At 43.2% G+C, this 20669-nt stretch overlaps 1 protein-coding gene across 1 annotated transcript in view; it reads left to right on the top strand.

Moving 5' to 3' along the window:
* The window catches only part of FYCO1 (FYVE and coiled-coil domain autophagy adaptor 1), a 77153-nt gene that overhangs the window by 15687 nt on the left and 40797 nt on the right, over positions 1-20669 (top strand). Inside the window, exons 3-8 of the mRNA XM_090046348.1 lie at positions 4784-4890; positions 6003-6128; positions 12590-12696; positions 14829-14972; positions 15760-15853; positions 16643-19273. Coding sequence (XP_089902474.1) covers positions 4784-4890; positions 6003-6128; positions 12590-12696; positions 14829-14972; positions 15760-15853; positions 16643-19273 — 3209 coding nt within the window. The remainder of the gene's footprint in view (positions 1-4783; positions 4891-6002; positions 6129-12589; positions 12697-14828; positions 14973-15759; positions 15854-16642; positions 19274-20669) is intronic.

The following is a 20669-nucleotide window of genomic DNA, read 5'->3' as shown; positions in this document are numbered from 1 at the left end:
TTGAGATGCCTCTTGGCCTACTTTTTATAAGCACTGTGGGTGCCTATACATGTGCTCCAGGGTGGGGGGTGGCATTTTAATTAGAGCAGCTCTTGAGAGCCGCTCTAATTAAAACACCTGCAGCTTTTTGTATTCAGCATCCCGCACTTTAGAAAGGCGGAAGTGCTTTAACTAAAGCTTGTTCAGTGAGTGTTAGTTAAAGCATCACTGCCACCGTTTTGAAATGTGAGGTGAATACACAAGATGCTGCAGCACACTGAAGCATTGTGATTACAAAACTCTGGCAGACTCGATTAATCAAACCCATGAACGCCGCATGACCCTGGAGGCTGGGTGGGCATGGGAAGCTCCTGCAGGTGGCAGTGGCACTGGGGGTGGCAGGAGCATGGCAGCAACGAGCAGTGAGGTCCCACAGGGAGCCACAGCACTGTCAGGGACCAGGGGGGCGGCAGGTTGCAGGCAGCGGCAATTAAGGACTGGCCGCAGATGCCACTGGTAGTGTTGACAGCGAGGGGAGAAGGTGAGTCTGCTCCAACGCATTCTAATCAGAACATGTTGAAGCATATGTAAAAGTGCCCTGTGAGCCTACAAATCCAGCTGCAGTGGAAAGGAAATGCAAGTGCTCAGCATCTCTGAAAATCAAGCCCAAGTGATCCCAGGAGTAACTAGGAATAACGGCCACAAGTTGATCGAGAGTAGGTTCAGGCTAGACATCAGGAAGCACGACTGCACAGTCAGGGCGGCTAGGAACTGGAACCAACTTCCAAGGGAAGTGATGCTCACTTCTACCCTGGAGGTCTTCAAAAGGAGGCTAGATAGACACCTAGCCGGGGTCATTTGACCTCAGCATCCTTTCCTGCCCATGGCAGGGGTTTGGACTTGATGTGCTCAGGTCCCTTCCAACCCTACCGACTATAAAACTCTCCTCCTCAATATTCCTAAAAAAACTTGGAGCTCCTTAAATCACTGGACAGTATTTTTGTCCTTCAGTTTCCTTATCTCAGAAATGATCATATTTTCATTGGAGGTGTTGTCAGTGCTCAAAAGTGTAGGACATAAAACTAAAAAAGGCTTGCTGAGAGATCTAGTTTGGAGTCCTATCAATTCAGGTAACCACATGAATTTATAAAGATTCATCTTCAAATCAGTTAGGGTTATTCCCCTCACTTCTCTTGTTGGAAAACTATTTTAGATCCTCTGATAGTTAGAAACATTCTTCTAATCTGTCTCCTGAATTTATTCATTTTTACTTTTATTTATTTATTTATTTATATGTATTTGTCCTTGTGCTGATACTGTCTAACTTAAACAGCTCATGGATATGTGTTCCCTTTCACTCTTCATTTTGCTAGGTTGAACAAGCCAAGCCTTTTAGTATTCCAGCTTGAATGAATCTTTCTTGAATGTGGTTGAATAGAATTATACATGGTTTCCTAGACATTAATGGAATATATAAAGCTCTAGATATACTAGATAGTCCAGTTGTATTTCCCTATCTCTGCAAGGATTGCCTCGTATAAGCCAGGATTGCAGTTGCCTTTTTTGTGGTCTCATAATATTTGTGCCTTCTAGTCACCCTGTGATTTATACACCTAGGCCTTTCATCGTCCCTGTTGTTTCTAATAGATGAGGACCAATTTTATTAGTTCCGATATGCATAACCATGCATTTTGTATGGTTTTTTTATTCCTTTTCTGTAAATTCAGTCTTCAAGAACATCCAGTTCTTTCTGGAAGTTATTCTGGTCCTCCTCTACATTGATAGTGCCTCCTAACTTTGTGTCATCAGAAAATCTCCTTAGCATATTCATACTTTTTGTGTTAACACAGTAGTGTTAATAAAAATGTTAAATAATATTAAGCCCAATACTGATCCTCAAGAAACTTCACTAGTAACATCCCTCTATTCCAGTAAGTGAATTAAATAATATTCCTCCAGGCAAGGAGTGCTGTATGCATGCAAAATAATGTATGTTGTCAATATGTGACCATAAACAGTCAACAACTACAATAGTTCTACAATTTAAATTGTTATTTATTAATATGATTAAAATGAGCATCATTAGCCACTATTTCATAAGACATCTCAGGGGAAATGAGACAGGAGGATGGCATGGAAAGGTTCCAGTTAGTAGGGGTGTACAAAGCTTTGGTCGCCTATTTGATTCAGAGAAGATTCGGCCTGATTCGAAGGCTGAATCACCAAATCCGAATTGAATCAGGAGACCAAAACAAACCTCCAAATCGATTTGGAAAAGATTCAGAAGAAGATTTGGAGATTCAGAGGGCAGTCTTTCAGGGGAACAGAAACTGAGAAGAGGGAAGGGGAGTGTGGGGGGAAGACTGACATCTGTAGCTGTCCAGTGACTGTCATCTTTCCCTGAGTCCTCTTCCAATCACAGGGCTCTGGGAGAGGGACGTAGAAACAGCATATAAGCCTCTGTCTGCAGGCTTTCTGTACTTTTTGTGAGCTGTTTCTGCCCGAGCACCGAAAAGGCCCCCCGTTACAGGCTGCCATCCCTGCTGTTTTCACCCCGCTGTGCCTTAACACATACATACAGTCCCACGTCACGAGTTTTGCTTTCAGAAGCTTGAGGTGCAGTTTCCCAGAAACCCCTGCACCTATCTCCTTGAAACCTGGCAGGCCTCATGCCCTCCGAAGGAGCTACCATCCCTGCTGTCTTCATCCAGATCTGCCAAAAAATGACAACATTATAGGTATTTCAGTGATTCCCCATTATAGGCTGTGACCAAATCTCTCCAGATCAGTGCCAAATCTTCTGAAGCCGATGTGGCCGAATGGATTTGGGACAGTGATCCGAATCTCCAAATCAAATCACTGTCCTCTGAACCGGCCAAATCCAAATCCAAATCAAATACTTCCCTATTTGCACAGGCCTACCAGTTAGGGCTGTCAAACAATTTTAAAAATTGATCATGATTAATTGTGCGATTAAAAAAATTAGTCTCAGTTAATTAAGTTTTTAATTGCACAGCTAAAAACTCAATTATGCAGGTACTTTGTATGGGTGGGGTTGGGGGGTGGAATTTGTGAGGCTGTGGGTGTGTGTATGGGGTTTGGAGCCTGTGGGGGTCTGCGCAGGAAGGTCTGGAGCTTGGGAAGGGGGGATCCCTGCATGGCCTGGCAGGATGTGGGGTACTGTGGGTCAGGAGGGGGCGGGCAGCAGCAGGAGGAAGGAGGGGAAAAGGCAGGGGCATTGGGGGTGCAGTTTGAGGCCGTCACAGTGAGGGAGGGAGTGGGGCAGGGACAGGGGCAGGGGCTGGGATGAAAAGGACCCTGGGGTCAGGGCAGGTCATGTGACGGAGCCGCGGGCAGGTTGTCTGTGGAGGAGGGAGCATGGCTCCCTGCCACTGTGCATACCCCTGGGGGAGACGTGGGGGGCATGTGACCCTTGGTTTGTGCATGTGTCAGAGGCGGGATGCCCTCTGTGCCCTGCTGCCTTTGCCCCGGGAGAGGTGGCACCTTAACTAACAGGTTCAGAAAGCTATATGTTTTTTTTACGTGATGGTCTCCATCACCAATGAAAGCTTATACTTCTCTGAACCACTTAGTCTCTGAAGGCACCTATGCGCGTGCCCAATGCCTACTCCAACACATGCTAATTAACACACGTTGGAGCAGACTTGATTAATCAAGTCTGCTGGAGCGTGCTAATTAGCACCCTCCAGCAGCCTTTGTGTCACATGTGTTCAGCGTGCCCACGCTTCAGAATAGCTAATGAGCTTTAGTTAAAGTGCCCCCACCACCATTTTGAAGTATGGGATGCTGAATATATGAGAGTCTGTTGGCACTTTAATTAGAGTGGCTCCTGAGAGCTGCTCTAATTGAAACCCCCCACCCTCACACATGTAAAGATGCCCTGAGGTGCACTTTGCCCTGCCGTCTGCCTTTCACACTTCAAGTGAGGAAAAAGCAAAGATATATTACATAGCAAAGCTGGAACTCAGCACAGAGACCCTATTTGATTTGCAGCAAGGAAGGATTATCCTACCTAGCCTCAAACAATTTAATGAAGCTGGACTGGGGACCTAAAGCCTGGTCAAGCCCTCCAGGGGGATAGAGAACACTATAAAATCAGTCATTTGTGATACTACTTGAAGAGAAGCCGCTGAGATAGATGGATTCTTTGAATCAGCAGAGCTTTACAGATAGGAGCGGGGGTTATTTTGTTTGTTTCTAGTTTTGTAAATATGTTTCCCCCCCCTTTGTGTATTGTAACAAGGGCACTCTAAAGCTTCCAGAATAAAACACTGAGGAGATAAATGTGCTGATCAAATGGCTGTTCTTGTTACTGAACCCACTGATCCTCTTCAGCAGCTTACATTTGCTAGAATTCTCATTGGCCCTGCAAACCAGCAGTCATTGATGTTCATAAAGATTGGAAAAAATACCTTCCTCCATAAAAGCAGCAGAGGGAAAATGTGCTTTGAGGTTTTCAACATTTTACAGTTGGTTTGCTTTCTACAGCAGCTTCTGGGAGGGTGGGGTTGCTAAATATTATTAACTAGCTATGTATGCAAGAGAAATAAAACAATATTACAAATTAACACTGTTTGAACTGTAACTTTTTGCTTTGCTCAGCATGGGATCGTGATCAGAGCAGCAAAATTCTGCAGTGTCATTCAAATGCTCTGACTGAAAGAAAAAGAACACATATGCACTGTGTAGAGAAGCAATCCATGTGTTCATTTATTGGTTTAAAGTTACTTAGGTATGCCAAACATCTCTTTTTAGTTACTTGTTCTGGTGTGTTGTTTTAAAGATGCTGTGACAGAGTTAAGCAAAGAATTTAAAGAAGGAGGGGAGCCAATCACAGATGACAGCATCAACTTACAAAAATTTTCCTACAAGCTTGAGTACCTTTTACAGGTAAGAAGCAACATTTGCTACTTTCTCTGTCAGATCTGCTGAGGGATTTTCTGTCTTTTTTGTGTTCCTTTAAGATTTGGTATTTAGATAGCAGTAAAAAAATCAGAATGTATTAGAGCAATCACAATACAAGCCATCTTCCTTTTAGTTATTGGGTTGAAGTGCAGGCCAGTGCTTATTATATCTGTTGTAATGTCTTTTATTCAGCAATCTACTTTGAAAATACAAGGGATTTTGCACTGTTTAAGGGGCTTTTTCACTTGGCTTTGGAAACGCACCATGTTATATCAGCATACAGAACTTTTCGTAATAAGGTCTGTGAGAGTTTTTAATGCAAGATAAGTATATCTAGCTATCCCTGATAGCATAATTGTAATGACCAGAATAACATATAGGTTTTTGATTGACGTTATTGTGCAAAATAATTTGAATAAGTACCAGGGATCACAGGTGGGGTTTTTAGAGCCCACGCTGTAGCCAGTCCCTCTGTAGCTTCCCTGTTATTGATAGCCAAACTAGCCAGGCACCTGGCCCTAGTGGAGACAGAGACTGAATCACTGTCATACAGTTCTTTTTCCAGATGATCTAATTCATTTCGTAATTCTAGGAATTGCTCCCTTTTTGACCATGGACATGTCATTTAACCAGTCTTTTGCCTTAGTTTATAAAACAGAACTGAGAATGCTTCCCCACCTTTAGGAAAGCTTTTTGAACTCTGCCTTGCTTTCATCTTGAGCAGTGTGGATTTATATGCCTATTTTAGGTAGTTTTTACTGAATGTGTTCACCCACACTAGTACAAGACATTATTTTGGGAGTGATCATAGACCGCAGCACTCAGCTAACATAATTCTAAATGGGTTTGGATGGTTGTTCTCTAATTAAGCTGAGGATTCTGATTTATATTGTGAATTACAGTACAGCATTCGGATTCACCAAAGCTCACTGATAGAGTTCAAGGGCTTCTTCCTTCTTCGCACATGCCTGTCCCATTAATTAAAATGAATCAGAGCTGTGAATGTGAATACTCATGCAAGAGGAACATGATATCAGTATAGCCATATGCATTTCAGTGACTTCAGGTTTTACCCACTATGGTTTTTTCCATCCAAGTTTGACCAGAAAGAAAAGACCACGCTGCTGGGGAACAGGAAAGACTACTGGGATTATATCTGTGACTGTCTGGCTAAAGTCAAAGGAGCTAATGATGGAATCCGCTTTGTCAAGTCTATTACAGAAGTAAGTAGATTGGGTCGATTAATCATTCCAACAAGTAGTTCATATTTCTGTATGCCTACTGGGAGCACTACAAAACCCCTCAGATATAGACTTATGCTGTTCCTGCTTTTTATATAGTAGAAGAAACTTGGAACTTCATAGAATACCCATCTGAAAGGTAAGCCACCGTAACTTGTTCGCCAAATTATTTAGAAGGAGACTGTGTAGTTATGCAGTTACTCATACAATTTGTCCCAGGGACCTCATCTTAGCCCTGAAGTATCTGAATTAATGTCATGTTATTGGTTCCCCTAAGAAAAGAAAACAGTCGATGAACAGTGGGAAGGATGCCTTTTTAGTGCAAATGCCTATAATTTACTGCTGGGGTTGGATCAAAATACAATCAAGGGAGTCAAGCCTGCCTTCATGTGCATAGGTTACATAAGGGCAGGATTTGATCCAATGAGAGAGAGAAAACAAACGTTTACCTTTCTCATCACTTTTCAGTCATTCAGTGAGATTGAATGAGAGTAACTGAGCAAAGCATTTGGCTTCATGTCCCTATTCAGGCAGTGTTTGCACAGTGCTCTGAGGGTATAAAACACCATGTAATCATTTGGAGGGGTGGAGGGAGTGGTTTTTATCGCCTGAGGTATGCTGCCATGAAGAGGATAAAAAGTGAACTTGTTCTCATGAAGCTAAGCAAAGTACACACTGGTAAATAGCACAGTAATAAAACCTCAGTCCAGCATCAACAGAGAGCAAACCTTAAATCGTTAAATCTATTAGTGAGGTAAGTACTGTGAGAAGTTTTTTTGGGTTGATCCTTTCTGAGTCTGTGGGGGAAGGGATGACTTGAATCAGACATGAGGATAATTGGAGCATTGCTGAGGGTGTGCTGAGATGTCTAGTTTTACTGTCTCCTGCTGTGCTATTTGTGTGATGTGGTGATTATACAGATGTTTTCATCTCTTCTCTCAGGATTTCCCTGCCAGCAGCCCTGACGCTGTTATCTTGGGACTTTTCCATGTAGTCAAAGAGCCAGTTAGGAGACTAGCATGACTGCTACCAGAGCAGTCAGTCCCTGCTTTCCCTATCCATTTTTCCTTCTCCTTAGGCCCTTTTTCCAGTTTTCTTTTTGGCTATCAAGAAAACCCTTACTCCCTTCCCTGGTTTCTGTCTGGACTTTCAGATATGAAGCATCTTCTCCTCAGCCTTTCTTCAATTTCCACTTTCAGCTCAGGAGGTTGGGGAGACAATTAAATTTAAATAAAAATCAAATATTTTTCCCAAGTACCTAAAAGACATCTGTATAGACAGAAGAGGTAAGAGGAACACAGGCCTCCCATGTTGGGTGGCAGACCTTCTAGTCTCAGAGCCAGCTGTCCATGTGTGTGAAAGCTCCTTCCCAAGACAAGGCAAAGCTAAAACTAAGGCATTTCTTTTCCTAATATTAGATTCTACCAGTGTCTTGCCTCTTGGGCTGGAATTGTTACCCCATTGACTTTAAAACCAGGTATTCATTCCCTGCAGAATTCTTCTTTATTTGTGGTCTTTTTGCTTGCTTCCAAAGCCACACACAACCCCAATTCACTGCATCCTGACTTTCTGTTACTTTATATCCCTGCTGAATTGCATGAGTTGCAGAGATCTGTTTTACATCTGTTGATGACTTCAGTTACACTTAAAAGTATATACCTCTGCTGCTGCTTCTGGCTAATGGTTGGGTGGAAATCAACAAGAAGTTGCAATTTTCTTAAACATTTGCATACATTTTCAGTTCAAAGCTTCTAAAAACACTGATTTTAAAAATTACCACTGAAAAGTAACAATAAGGAGGAAAGAAGGAAAAGGTGGTAGTAGAAAAACGAATGAAAGGTTTTTTTGTTTTCATTAAAGATTGAAAACAATCATTTTTCTAAATTTTCCCTAAAAAAATGGTATTCTTATAATACTTACGGTTTTTAAACAAAATAAAGTCTTACTTGAAAGACAGCTACATGCTCTATATCAGATCTCTTTTAGACCTTTGTGAAGAGTGCTTTTTAAAATACACATATAGTGGTCTAAAGTAGTCTAATCTCCAGCTTGGCAAAGAAAGGTTTTCTGTTTGAACTGGAAGACTCACATGTCATGAAAAAACATCATCTGTTAATTCATAATTGATTATTCTAAGAAGTGCTTATATTCTAAAGTGAGAAGAATATCCAATAATATCACTGGACTCATTTTTTTCCTCTTTATTTCTCCTCAGCCATTTATTCCCAAGTGGGGACATTGCACTTTTTTTAATAATAAGAAAAGAGTTATTAAGTTACTGAAACAAAATTGTTACTAGAGAATTGTTATAATGGATTAAAGTTGAAGATAGAGATCAAGACCTTCAGATTAAAACAACATAATTTACACTAGAGAAATTTTCTTAAAGTATAGTTAACTGTCATGCCATCTCAAAATCTACATTCCTCTCTTCCATTTTTTTTAGATCAGGGGTGTCAAACATAGCTTGCACACTAGATCTGGCCTGTGGAGGTGGGTCATCTGGCCCACACAGCTTCTTTTTGGTGGATGAATTACCTCTAGATCTGTCCGTGGGGCTTCTTACTCTGGCTCCCAGAACCACTGTGTTGGCATGGCCAATACTGAGGCGTTAACACCACTATGACAGCTTTGCTGAAAATAAAGGCAATCAGTCTGATCTCCCCAGTCACCTGCAAGCTGTAGCTGCCTGTCATGATTCCCCTGGTCCCTGCTTTACCTCCCTTTCTCTTGGCTCTCCTACCACACCTCGATTTACCTAAGTTCAGGAGGCAGGCGGCAGTCGGGGGTTATTTCCACTACATGTATTGTTCACCAGACTTTTGCTCTTTGCTTCTTCTGCCCTACCCCTGGAACGGGCATCCTGCTTTGTTTACCACCTCCCTAGGGGCTCACCCTTTCTGCATAAGCACCACCTTGTTGGGGCTTCTTTATCCACCTGGATCCTGATTCTCTGGAAGGAGCCACTCTCAAAATCCACTGACTCCAGTCTCATGATGTGGGGCCTGTGACCATTCACTGCTCTTCATGGGCACTAGGCCCCCGGCCACACCTCTGCCCACTCAGGCTCTTATTGGGACCTCTTTCCTCCTTTCACAATCCCATCCCAAACCACTGGGATCGCTTATGCAGTGCGAAAGAAAAAGAAAGGAACAATACAGTCATATCCCGTCTAATCAGTCTCTCTCAGCATTCAGGTTTCAGTAGTAGGCTGCTTTGCCCCTTTCCACAGTCTCCTCCAGCTAAGGCATCCCACTTTGGCATCAGGAGCCCCTCACCTCTGCTTCAGACATCTTGTTCTGCAAACACTGATTCCAGTTTTGCTTGAACACTTCTCCCCTCCCTTCCCATCCTCTGGTAGGGATTTAAGTAGCCAGGTCGGGCTTTCCAGTCTCAACCTGTGAATGAGTTGCTTAATGAGTTAATTGGTGAGTCCTTAAGCCACTGCTGTTTCATCTTTGAGGATACTGGCTCTCTATACTCCAGCCTGTGACTCCCTTCTCTTCAATCCCTCTGCCCTCTGTCCCTCCATCTCTCTTTCTCCACTGTCTAATAACAGGGCAAGTGTTCCCTGTTACAACCACCTGCCCCCTTCCCTGCAGCAGAATTTCCAGGTGTTGATTGCCACCTGGCATTTAAATCAGCAGCAACAACTTTACTCCTCATGTGCTAGCCCTTGCAACTCTAGTGAGAAGACCTGTGTGCTGGATCCTGCCCATGAGAAGTCCTGTAGTTTAAATGATGCCTACCAATTCAAATAGGTTTGACACTCCTGCTTCAGATAAAAATGAAGGTGTATTTATGTTATCTGACCATATCAGCCCCAGATTATGGTGCACGTAATTGTCTGCATGTGGTGAGAGGCATATGAACAACAGAAACCTTTTATTAAACCAACTCAGATAGTTGGAAAAATTCTTCTTAGCAAGCTTTCAGGCATAAATACTGAAGTTCAGTCAAAGGTCCCAAGCTAAATACTGAAGTATTTAAACCTGAAAGCTTGCTAAGAAGAATTTTCCAACTATTTGAGTTGGTCTAATAAAAGAGATCAGATTTACCCAAAGAGCCTTGTCTGCCTGTGTCCTTAGACCAGAAGGCTACAACCTACACCACAGAAACCTTCTGCATTTGTGTAGTTTAATAAGAGCTTCGTCTGATCTTGTTTTTTCCATATCTAGCTTGGAAACTTTGATTGAACTTTGGTTTGACTGATGATTATTTTAAATTCTGTGTCTTCTCTTCCCAGTTAATACTGATTTCTTCTTGTCTGCCTTAAGGTTTCAAAAGATTTTTAAAACACCTTACGGTGGGCTTAAATTTCACCATTCAACAATGTTGTGTTCTTTAAATAGCTGCAGAAGTTTGGGGGATTTTTTTTTTTACTTGTGGCTTATGATTTAAAAAAATCAGTTGACTACTTCAGGTAGCAGGTGTGTAAGATTCTGTTTCTGAAATGAAACAATAGAAGTCAGAGGAGTTGCTTTTAGGCTATTTCCCCTGACTTCAGGTGGAGATCAGCAGTTGAAAGATGAACCTGTATATGCTTCCAAACCATAACTTGAAGTGTTTTCCAGGAAGAATGTTTTCTGTTTGGAAGTAGGGAAATGAGAGGATGTGATGTTAATCACAGTTTTAGAAATCATAGAATAATGAATAAAGAATAACTTTTCCCTTCCCTCTTTGTGCAGCTACAGTATATATTCACTAGGTCACTGAGTGAGAGAGCTTGTGAAACCCATTAAAATTGCATCCGCATTAATGAAGCCGTCCCTAATGTTCCAAATTGAGTGAACCAAGCCACTGAGCTTATTTTTCTTATTCTCAAAGGAAGAAAAACTTATGTTAAAATATATCTTTTTGTGTCTTTGCTTTTACATCTCTTTCAAAAAAACTTTACTGTCAGCAACACTGTCCATACACTATTCCCACCAGCTGGAGGCTTTCATTCATTCTGGAAGTGCTGAGAGTGCCCAGTCTTACCTAGCTCTATTAATTCTGGCAGGGTTACAGGACAAATTGTAATGGATTGTACTCATCAGCTGAGCAGGGCTCCTGACGGAAAGGCAGCAAAGCAGAGTATCCCAAGCAGGGGCGGCACTAGGGGAAGTCTTGGGGGGCTATAGCCACCCCAAACTTCCCCGTAGCTCTCCTGTAGCCACTCCTCCCAGCACCACCACTGCTGACCACCCCACACAGCTGAGCCCACCTTGCTCCCAGCCCTGGCCCACCCCTCCGCCAAGAAGAAGATGGCACAGCCCCTGTCCCCAAGCCCACAGCGGGCAGCCTGCATCCTCCCTGCACAGAAATCTGGAAGAGGGAGGCACATACTCTCCTGTGCCTCCCCCAGGGGTGCACACAGCAGTGGGGAGCTGCCCGCAGCTACATCCTGCGCCCCACCCTGGGTTTCTATTCACTGCCCTGGCTGGCTAGCACCTGCCCCTGCCCCAGCCCCTGCCCCACTCCCTCCCTCAATCTGCACCCCCCCCATACACCTTCCCCCAACCCGGCCTACAGATTTACCAGCAGGACGTGGTTCTCCAAGCTGCCCAGCTGCATTTCTGTAAATCAGCGATCAGATCAGTATTGGCTGATATGGCTGGTTAATAGTCAGCTATCAGTATTGGCCAAGAAAATCTTTTATCGGTGCACCACTACTGTTTAGTTTAATCCATAAGTTTTGGGGGAGCTCATACCTGGGCGGATAGGGTGTTTGGTTGCTTATGAAGGGCTTGAGATGAGAATCAGTCTCATCCCACTTTTTGTGGTGTTGTTCAGGTACCCATAGGGTGCTGCTTTCAATCTACCTATTTTAAACTACTTTCAGTGTACCTATCTACTTTGGTTGGAGCATCATATATCTGTAGTACAAGTTTTTAAGAGCTAATATTTACTTAGTCTACAAGGTGCAAACCTACCCTGCCTTCTACTTGATTTCATAGTAACACCGCTAACTACATCTCTCTATATTTTGAAGGGTACCAAATAATTTGGTTGTAAAAACAAAACAGACAGATCTCAAAAGCAAAAAAAAAAAAAAAAAGAGTTCGGCAATACTTACGTTGACTAGCACCTCACTTCATGAGTTGACTCGTTGACTTCAATAGATACACTATTCCTGAAATATAGTATTATGCAGTATAACGATGGCACAGTCTAATGCAAATTTACTTGTCTTGTATAATCTGAAGATATTTTATATGTACATTTGGGGGCACAGTCTGTCCTTTGCTACCTTCTGTATATCTGTTTCCTATCAGTAAAATGACAATTTCGTATTTGTCAGACACAAAAGACCACAACTCAGTGTTGGGATGGTGAGAAAGTCTGGTGGGGATGTACCTACCATCACTTCTAAGAACCCAAATTGCTATTCATGCTTTCTGTATGTGTTGTGTATGTATTTAGTGTTTAAAAGTTATTGTTTTGTTGCTTGTTCTTCCCAGCTGAGAACATCTCTTGGTAAAGGAAGAGCATTTATACGTTACTCCTTAGTACACCAAAGGCTAGCTGACACCTTGCAGCAATGTTTTATGAACACCAAAGTAACAAGGTAAATATCAAGGTACCTTTGTGAGGATTGGAAGATGCAGGATGTTCATCTCTAGCTCATATGCGACTGATCCAATAGTTATTCAGATAAATTAAAAACCCTCCATGAGGTTGGCTCAAGAATTTGAGAATAGGATACAAAGCCTGTCCAGTCTAGGTCACTGGTTCATACCCATCTTCAATCAGCAGATAGTGAGATTTGTTCCCATCTCACAGCTGTTTTATGGTGTGTATGAAATGAGTTGTTGGCCCCAGTCTAGTTCCTCTTAGACAGATGTTGATAGTGTTAAGCAGTCATTACCACCAGCACTACTAGTCTCAGTAGGGGAGTTAGGAAGGAAGTGAATAGATATGGATACCAAGCTATCCTTTCACCTTCTAGAGCAGCAAGAGTGAAAGTACATGGGCACAGGATTGTATGAGAAAGATTGCCAGTTTTATATTAATTCTGAAGACAGAGACTTTTAGACTCCAGGACATCAATGGAGTACTTATTAAAAAGGAGTAAATTCAATAATATTTCAAACAAACCCACTGTCACTGGCTAGCCGGTTTTCTACTTTTCAATACATATTATGAGACCAGAAGTTAGCAACCTATGGTGTGCAAGCTGGATTTTGCCTGTGGAGCTACTGGATCTGGCCTGTGGAGCTGGAAGTCTTTACCTCATCCCATGCCCATGCTGGACCTGGGCATTAAGGAGTTGCACTGGAGCCAGGCAGCTGGAAATTGCACCTACATCACCAGCACTTCTTCCTGCTCCATGCTGCCTGGCTGCAGTGCGAGTGCAGCTTCTAGCAGATGGGAAACTAAGCTGGAGCCAGGCAGCTTCTAGCTGCACCTGTACTACAGCGGGGAAGATCGGGTGGGGTGGGGTGGGGTGGGGAGTGCAGGAAGAAGTGGCAGCAGCAGTGTGGGTGCACTTCCCAGCTGCCTGGCCCTCACTCAGCTCCCCTCCAGTTACTGGAAAAAGTGGCGGCACTGGCGCAGCTCCTACTGCCTGGCCCCAGCACAGACCTGGGTAAACCCCCTTTGCTGCTGATTCCCTATAAAACCACCCAGCCCGCACCTGACTGGAGCCAGAGTATTCCAATCTCATGGTTTGAAATGATTGCTGGCCCTGTACTAGACAATAGAAATAACAAGCATCAATGGTTAGTTATGTATAACTTGGGGATCACATACAGAAATATTTTAACGTATTTTACATTAAAAAGCAGAGTGCAGGTCATGAAAAGTTTTATCCCTGGTTTGTTCTGGAAATATGTGAAAAATATATGGTGTTTTGGAGCTTGTATATCTTAAAGTTTTCTGCCTTCCATGCTGGAGATTCAGCAGAGCTTCTGGGAGAACACTTTCACAGATCTAGCTACAGACATCATATTTATCCCAGGATAAGCTGTTTTTTCCCAGTACAAAGTGCAGTTGTCAGACATGTGTGAACTGTCCTGGGATAAATCTTAAACATGTCTGTGAGATGAGAACTACTCACAGTACTAACAGTACATCCCAACGTGCATCTGAATGGCTATCCCAGGGTTGCATTATTGAACTAGTGGCAAAAAAATTGCAGCATGTTCAGCTGCTCATTAAACCTTTATTGGAAGGGAAATATATGTGCATACTAATCGTGGGATATTCCTGTTCTGGGATAAACACAGGCACAACTTGTCCAGGGACAAATGTAACTTATGTTCCTAGCCTCATTGTACCTAAGTCTAGCTGGTGCAACCTGTTACTGCACCCTGTGAACATTACATTGGCTTATGTTTGCTTAAAAAGAAGAAATGTTTGCAAAATATAAATGTATGACCAGAGAATACAGTGTAACTGTCCAATATGTAGCAAATTCTTTTCCCTTGCCATACCCTTTCCAAAGCCCAAAGTAAAGATTTATTGTTTAAGGGGTTTTCAAGTAAGGAGATCCATAGGTTTCAATAGCCCTACTGTCACTCTGAGGTCCTCCCCCTTTGTTCCCAAAAAAGGGGGTCAGAGTTAGTCAGTGGTTAGTCTGATTGTTACAAAGTGGATCCTCTTAATTTTTCTCTGACATGACAGATTGTTTTATGTCATAATCTTGACAATGATGCTTCTTTCTGTGTATTAACCAGTACTACTGACTTCTTTTTTTAGTGATTGGTACTATGCAAGGAGTCCATTTCTGAAATCTAAAATGAGCTCTGACATTGTGGGTCAACTCTATGAGCTCACTGATGTTCAGTTTGACCTGGCATCCAGAGGCTATGACTTAGATGCTTCTTGGCCAACATTTGCAAGGTAATGTAGACAAGCTTTATAATTTTGCAGATGGTTGGAGCTGTAACATATATTAGCTGATCTGCAAGGTCTTCTGCGATGTTTATATTTAAGGGAGGAGGGGAGAAAAAGGTTGCACAAAACTTTACTTTCTGGCAGATCTATGCCCAACCTGGTCTTCATTGTCTTTATTATACTGAACATGAAGACCCAACTCTAGTGCCTAATGAAGTCCCGAGGAATGTTCCTTCTACTGCAAGGGGCACTAGCTTATGTCCCATGTTGACTCAGGTATTCACAGTGACTGTGAAAAGTGATCTGAGTTCCTTCTACTCCAAAAGCTGAGGCTCTGACAAAACTAATAGTGACCTCTTTCACTTACAGTATTAAATGACCTTATGACATACATTTGCTTCAGTGGGCCTGATCCCACTTAAGAGTGCAACAATAAACGCAAGGTCTGATTTGTTGGCATGGAGTGCACACTTAGCAAATTTATAGATGATACTAATTTGGGTTGAGGTGCAGACATTCTGCAGGGTAGGGCTAGGACCCAGAAGTACCTGGATAAACTGGAGAAATGGTCCACAGTCAACCAGATTAAATTCCACAAGGACAAGTGCAAAGTCCTAGCTGAAGCAGAGACCATGCACACTAGCATGCTGTGCTTCACGGTCTGCTGTGGCTGTACCTAAAAGAATCCCAAATGTTAGAGCAGACAATTTGTGTCTGTGCATACTGACGGAGGGGGCATGTGCATGTATGTTTAGCCTTTCAAAATAGCATGTTTTTTCCTTGTGATTTACAGGAGGACATTGTCCTCACTTGGCTCTTCAGCATATTTGTGGAAGCCTCCAAGTCGCAGTTCAAGCATGAGCAGTTTAGTCAGCAACTACCTACAGGTAATGGAATAACAAATGAAAGTGTGTCAATCATGTTTCCTTAACAGTGCAGATCTTTATATGATGATGTAGCCAGTGCCAGTCTAGAGGCTGTCTGATACTTGCGATTTTAGGAAGCTACAAAAACCCTGACAATAAAAATAAAAATAAATTCTCAATTGATAATGAAATCCAACATTTAAGTTGTCTTAAACATAGTTTACACAACTGTAGACAGCTAGAAAAACTTGCATTAGTGACAAGGAAAACAGACCCTTTTCCTTGGAGCTTTCCTTTTATAGCACTGGTAACCTAAAAACTAACATCACTGATAATTTCTGAGAAATTTTCTCTTGGCCCAGCAGAGCATTCAAACTCATGTTTAAGAGCCATTGAAGTCAACAAGAATGAAGTGCATGTTTAAATGCCTTTCTAAATTGGGGCCTGAGAGCAGACTGACCTGATTTTTCCTTAGTTAAATAACATGCAAAGAATAAATAAATAACAAATGAAAGTAACTTAGAATTTGAATTTGGTTTAAGTGCTTGGACCCTGAATCATGAGCTCTATAAAAATGCCTGTTAATTAAAAAAAAGTAATTGAAAGGGATTATCAGTAACACGAGTCTCAAAATGCTGACTTCTAACTGTACTGTAGCCCCAGAATATTAATGTTACCACCACCCAGTATTAATCAAAAACCATTAAGCCATTGTACAATCTAACGTGGTACAATCTAATCTGATACAGGAAAAATGCAACAGTTTTTTAAATCTGAACTCTCTGTTCTCCCCCAACCCTCTGCTCCTAGGCTCAGGAGTGTCCTTCTAGCCCCGATGCAAATAATTCCTTAAATCCTGAGCAACTGGAAGGTTTTGAAGAGATGCGTGTGGAGCTTGACCAGGCAGAGTTGAGGCAGAGGGAGCTTCAGGATCGGATTCATCAGCTGGAAATGGAAAATCTGGAGTTTCAGGCAGCCATTGGCCTTCAGAAAGAACAAGTGCAAGTGGAGAAAGAGAAGAGCAGCAACTACAGTGAGGAGAACGCCAGGCTGACAAAAATGATAGCAGAGCTACAGAAGCAATGTGAAGTCTCCCAGTCCACGCAGAGTACTGTTCATGACCTGCAGAAATGCTTGCGGTCATTAGAACTGAACGCGGCTGAAAAGCAAAAGGAATACTATATGAAACTAGAGCAACTGGAGTCCAGCAAGGAGGCCTGCACCTCAAGACTGCACCACTTGAATCAGGAGCTGGAAACTACTCGAGCTTTGGTCAGCATGAAGGACCTTTGCATCAGTGAGCTTAGTGACAAGCTGAGCTCTACAGAGCAGAAGAACCTGGAACTCATTGCAAAAATAGATGCTCCCGTGGGTGAGAAGGAACAACAAACCACCACTAACTATGACTGTGCTCTAAAGATCCAAGAATTACTAGAAAAACTTCATCAGGCAGAAGAGGAAAAGGCTGACATGCAGAAACTAAGCAATGAACACCTGTTCCAGCTAAAGACAGTGAGAGAAGAACTGCAGCTGAAAGAGGTGGTACAGAAAGAACTGGAATCTAGATATGATTGCCTTGCTGCTGACTCCAGGGAAGAGAGTGAAAAATTACTTATGAGCCTGGAAACCATAGCAAAGGAAATGGATGCACTTCAGAAGGCACTGACGGTGAAAGGCAAGGAGGTAGCTGACCTCCAGATCCAGTTGAAGGGCTCGCAGGCTCAGGTGGGTTCACTGGAAAAAAAACTTGAAGAGGTCAAAAAAGAAAAAGACCAACTTGAGGAGGAGTCCAGCATCATGGAAAGTACCCAGAGACAGAAAGTAAATGCCTTTGCAGAGCAATTGGAGCTTCTGGAGGACCGCACAGCAAGGCTGAGTCAGAATGTGCATAGCCTGGAGGAGCAAAAAAAGAAGCTTCTTTTTGAGAAGGACCAGCTCAGCCAAAAAATAAAGGCCTTGGAGGAGTGCACAGAGCAGCAAAGCTTAGCTCTGAGCGAAATGGGTGAAGACAACAAAAAGCTGAAATCTGAAAATACAAGTCTGCAGCAAGCCAAGAAGAAGATGAAAGAGAAGCTGAAAAACTTGGAGGCATCTAAGGCATCTTTAGAAGCTGAGGTGGTCAGGCTGAGAGCTTCTGAAAAACAGCTCCAGAGTCAGATTGATGATGCCGTGGTGTCAGTGGATGAAAAAGAAAAGAAGCTCCGGGTCCAGAACAAACAGCTGGATGAAGACTTGCAGAACACCACAAGGCAAAACCAACTCTTGGAAGAGAGGCTACAGGCACTATGTTCTGAGTTCCAAGAACTGAGACAAAGAGAAGAAGCCACCAAGGAGTCTTTAGCTGTCTTGCAAGGAGAGCACAAGAGTGCCAGACAGAACAGTTTACAAATGGAGAAGAGTTTGTTGTCCCTGAAGGAAAGTGAAGAATCTCTTAAGTTGCAGATGGCAGAGAAGGATATGAAGCTCCAGGACAGGGAGCAGCAGTGCAAGCAGCTAGAGGCTGAGCTGGAGAGACACAGAAAAAAAGCAGAGGCTCTGGAGATGGAAAAGCTAAGCATGGAAAAAACGTGCCTTCACCAAACAAAACTGATTGAATCCCTTACTACTGAGAAGAATTCAGTGGAGAAAGTCCAGCTGGAGCAGGCAGCGTGTCAGGAAAAAAAAACCCAAGAGCTAGCTTCCAGACTGGCCGTGACTGAAGAGCAGCTGCAGGTCAATCATGGTGAAGTGTCTAGGCTGCAGACAGAAGTCATTGAGCTGCGAGCCAAACTTCAACAGACAGCTAATGAACGAGAGAGGGTGCAAGGCAAGCTGGATGTCACCGAGGTGGTTCTGGAAGAACAGAAAATGCTGGTCCAGCAGCTGAAAGAGCAAAGTGAATCACTCAACAGAAGCCATGTGCAAGAGCTGGTGCAGTGCAAGCAAAGAGAGGAGGCTCTAACAAAGGGGTGGGAAAAGGAAGCCCATCAGAAAGCTGAGATGGAGGAGAACTTGCTGAGTCTCAAGGAAGAGCTGTCTAAGGTGAAACAGTGTTTGGAAACTATAAGAACAGAAAACGTGGAGCACAAAGACCTTCTCCACAGGACCAACACTGAGATGGCAGAACTCGGGATTCAGATCTGTTCCCTGACCTCTGAAAAGGTGACTGTAGAAGAGAAGCTGGCCCAAGTCAGTGAGAGGCTTCATGAAGTGGATGAGCAAGCAGCAAAGGAACAGGAGAGGCTGCAACTTGACATCTCTGTGCTTAAGCAAGAGAACCAGAACCTGGAAGAGAAACTGAAGGAGGCTCAGGTATGTGCTGCAGCTGTTCCAAGCCTGCAAGCACAGCTGGAGATGGCTGAGAAGCAGACACAGAACTTCCAAGAGACCAGCAAAGAAGAGCTGTCTGCAATAAAATTTCAAATGAGCACAGAGATTTTAAATTATCAAACAAAATTCAAGGTAAGTTGATGCAATATTATTGGGGTGTACAGTGTTCATTTACATCAGGAGTGCCAAAGATCTGGTCTACACTGCCCCATCACCTGGCCCATGGTACTGCCTGGTGGTCTCAAACCAGTCCCACCAGCATGTGCTGGACCTGGCCGCACACACTGCATGTGGCACACGGAGCTAATCCAGCATGTGCTTCATGTGGCAGGAAGGGCCAAACCAGGATGTATGATGCTTGTGGTGCCCATGGCAGACCAGCCCTCTTTGTTGGATATGGTGCCGGTCTGCTGGTAACGCAGCATTTGTGGCCAGTCTGGGGCTCATGCTGCATGCAGCACCTGCATCGGACTGGCCCTGCTCACTGTCTCCAACACTTGAGACTAGTCTATGGACCTGATCTGGCCTGCAGACCAGCCCCACACCCGTGATCTGGATTATAGGGCCAGATGAGCTTGATGCCCCTAATTTACATAGTAGGGAGGAACAATTCCCTCCACAGCAGAGATTATTGGCTGAAATTCTAAGGCTTGTGTTATGCAGGAGATCAGACTACATATTCACAGCAGTCACATCTGGCCTTGACCTGTGAATCTATGAATGTAAAGAGATTTGTCCCTGAAAACCATGTGCCTGACTGCAGTGTGCTAAGCAGCGTTGGGTCCTGCTGACTTTTAGTACTGAAGTAGATTCAGCTTCTCTAAAAAACAAATGACCCAGTATAGATAGGTTGGGGATGCACACTTTTTAAGGAGATTTTTGAAACATGGGTTCTGAGACTGGACGACTGCTTGGCTTTAGTAAATATTTATTCATCTATGACCTTGAAACATTTCAATTTGCAGTGTACCATTTAAAAAAAAACAACCCGTTATCCAAGTGGGGCCCAACATGCAGGGTGCTTTATAGCTGCATTGAACTACCTGCCCTCAGATCTTCTTGATTCTCTGATAAGAGGGGTTGAGGTATAAAAACCCCAAAAGGTGTTTTCTCAAGAGGTACTTGCAAACCAGCATCACCTTACTCATGGCACTCAAAGAAGAGGTCTGTCACAGTAAATTGTGCAGAGCTTATGATCCTTCTTCCCTTTCATTGGGTGCTATGACTAACAGAGAAACAGTTCATATTGTTAACTTTGAAGTTGTCATTGGGCTTTACTATGCTGTTGATACAAACATGAGTAGTTGACATCTATCTTAGCGGCAGCATTTGAGGCAGACTGCACGCTTGAAAACGTATTGCAATATTGGTTACACTCAGCCCACATCTTAAGGTTAGCTTGTGTGATCAAAGAGCTAGACAACAAAGTTAGGACACCACTGGCAGCCTTTGGAAATCCCCACTCTGAGGGGTTTTTTAACCGCCACCGAGATAAATTTTGCTTCAGCCAACCCAGTTCAATTCCTGC

The sequence above is a fragment of the Crocodylus siamensis genome, chromosome 5 (assembly GCF_052110815.1).
Source record: "Crocodylus siamensis isolate JL-2025a chromosome 5, ASM5211081v1, whole genome shotgun sequence".
In the NCBI taxonomy this organism is placed as follows: domain Eukaryota; kingdom Metazoa; phylum Chordata; order Crocodylia; family Crocodylidae; genus Crocodylus; species Crocodylus siamensis.
This window is presented reverse-complemented; position numbering and strand designations above follow the sequence as displayed.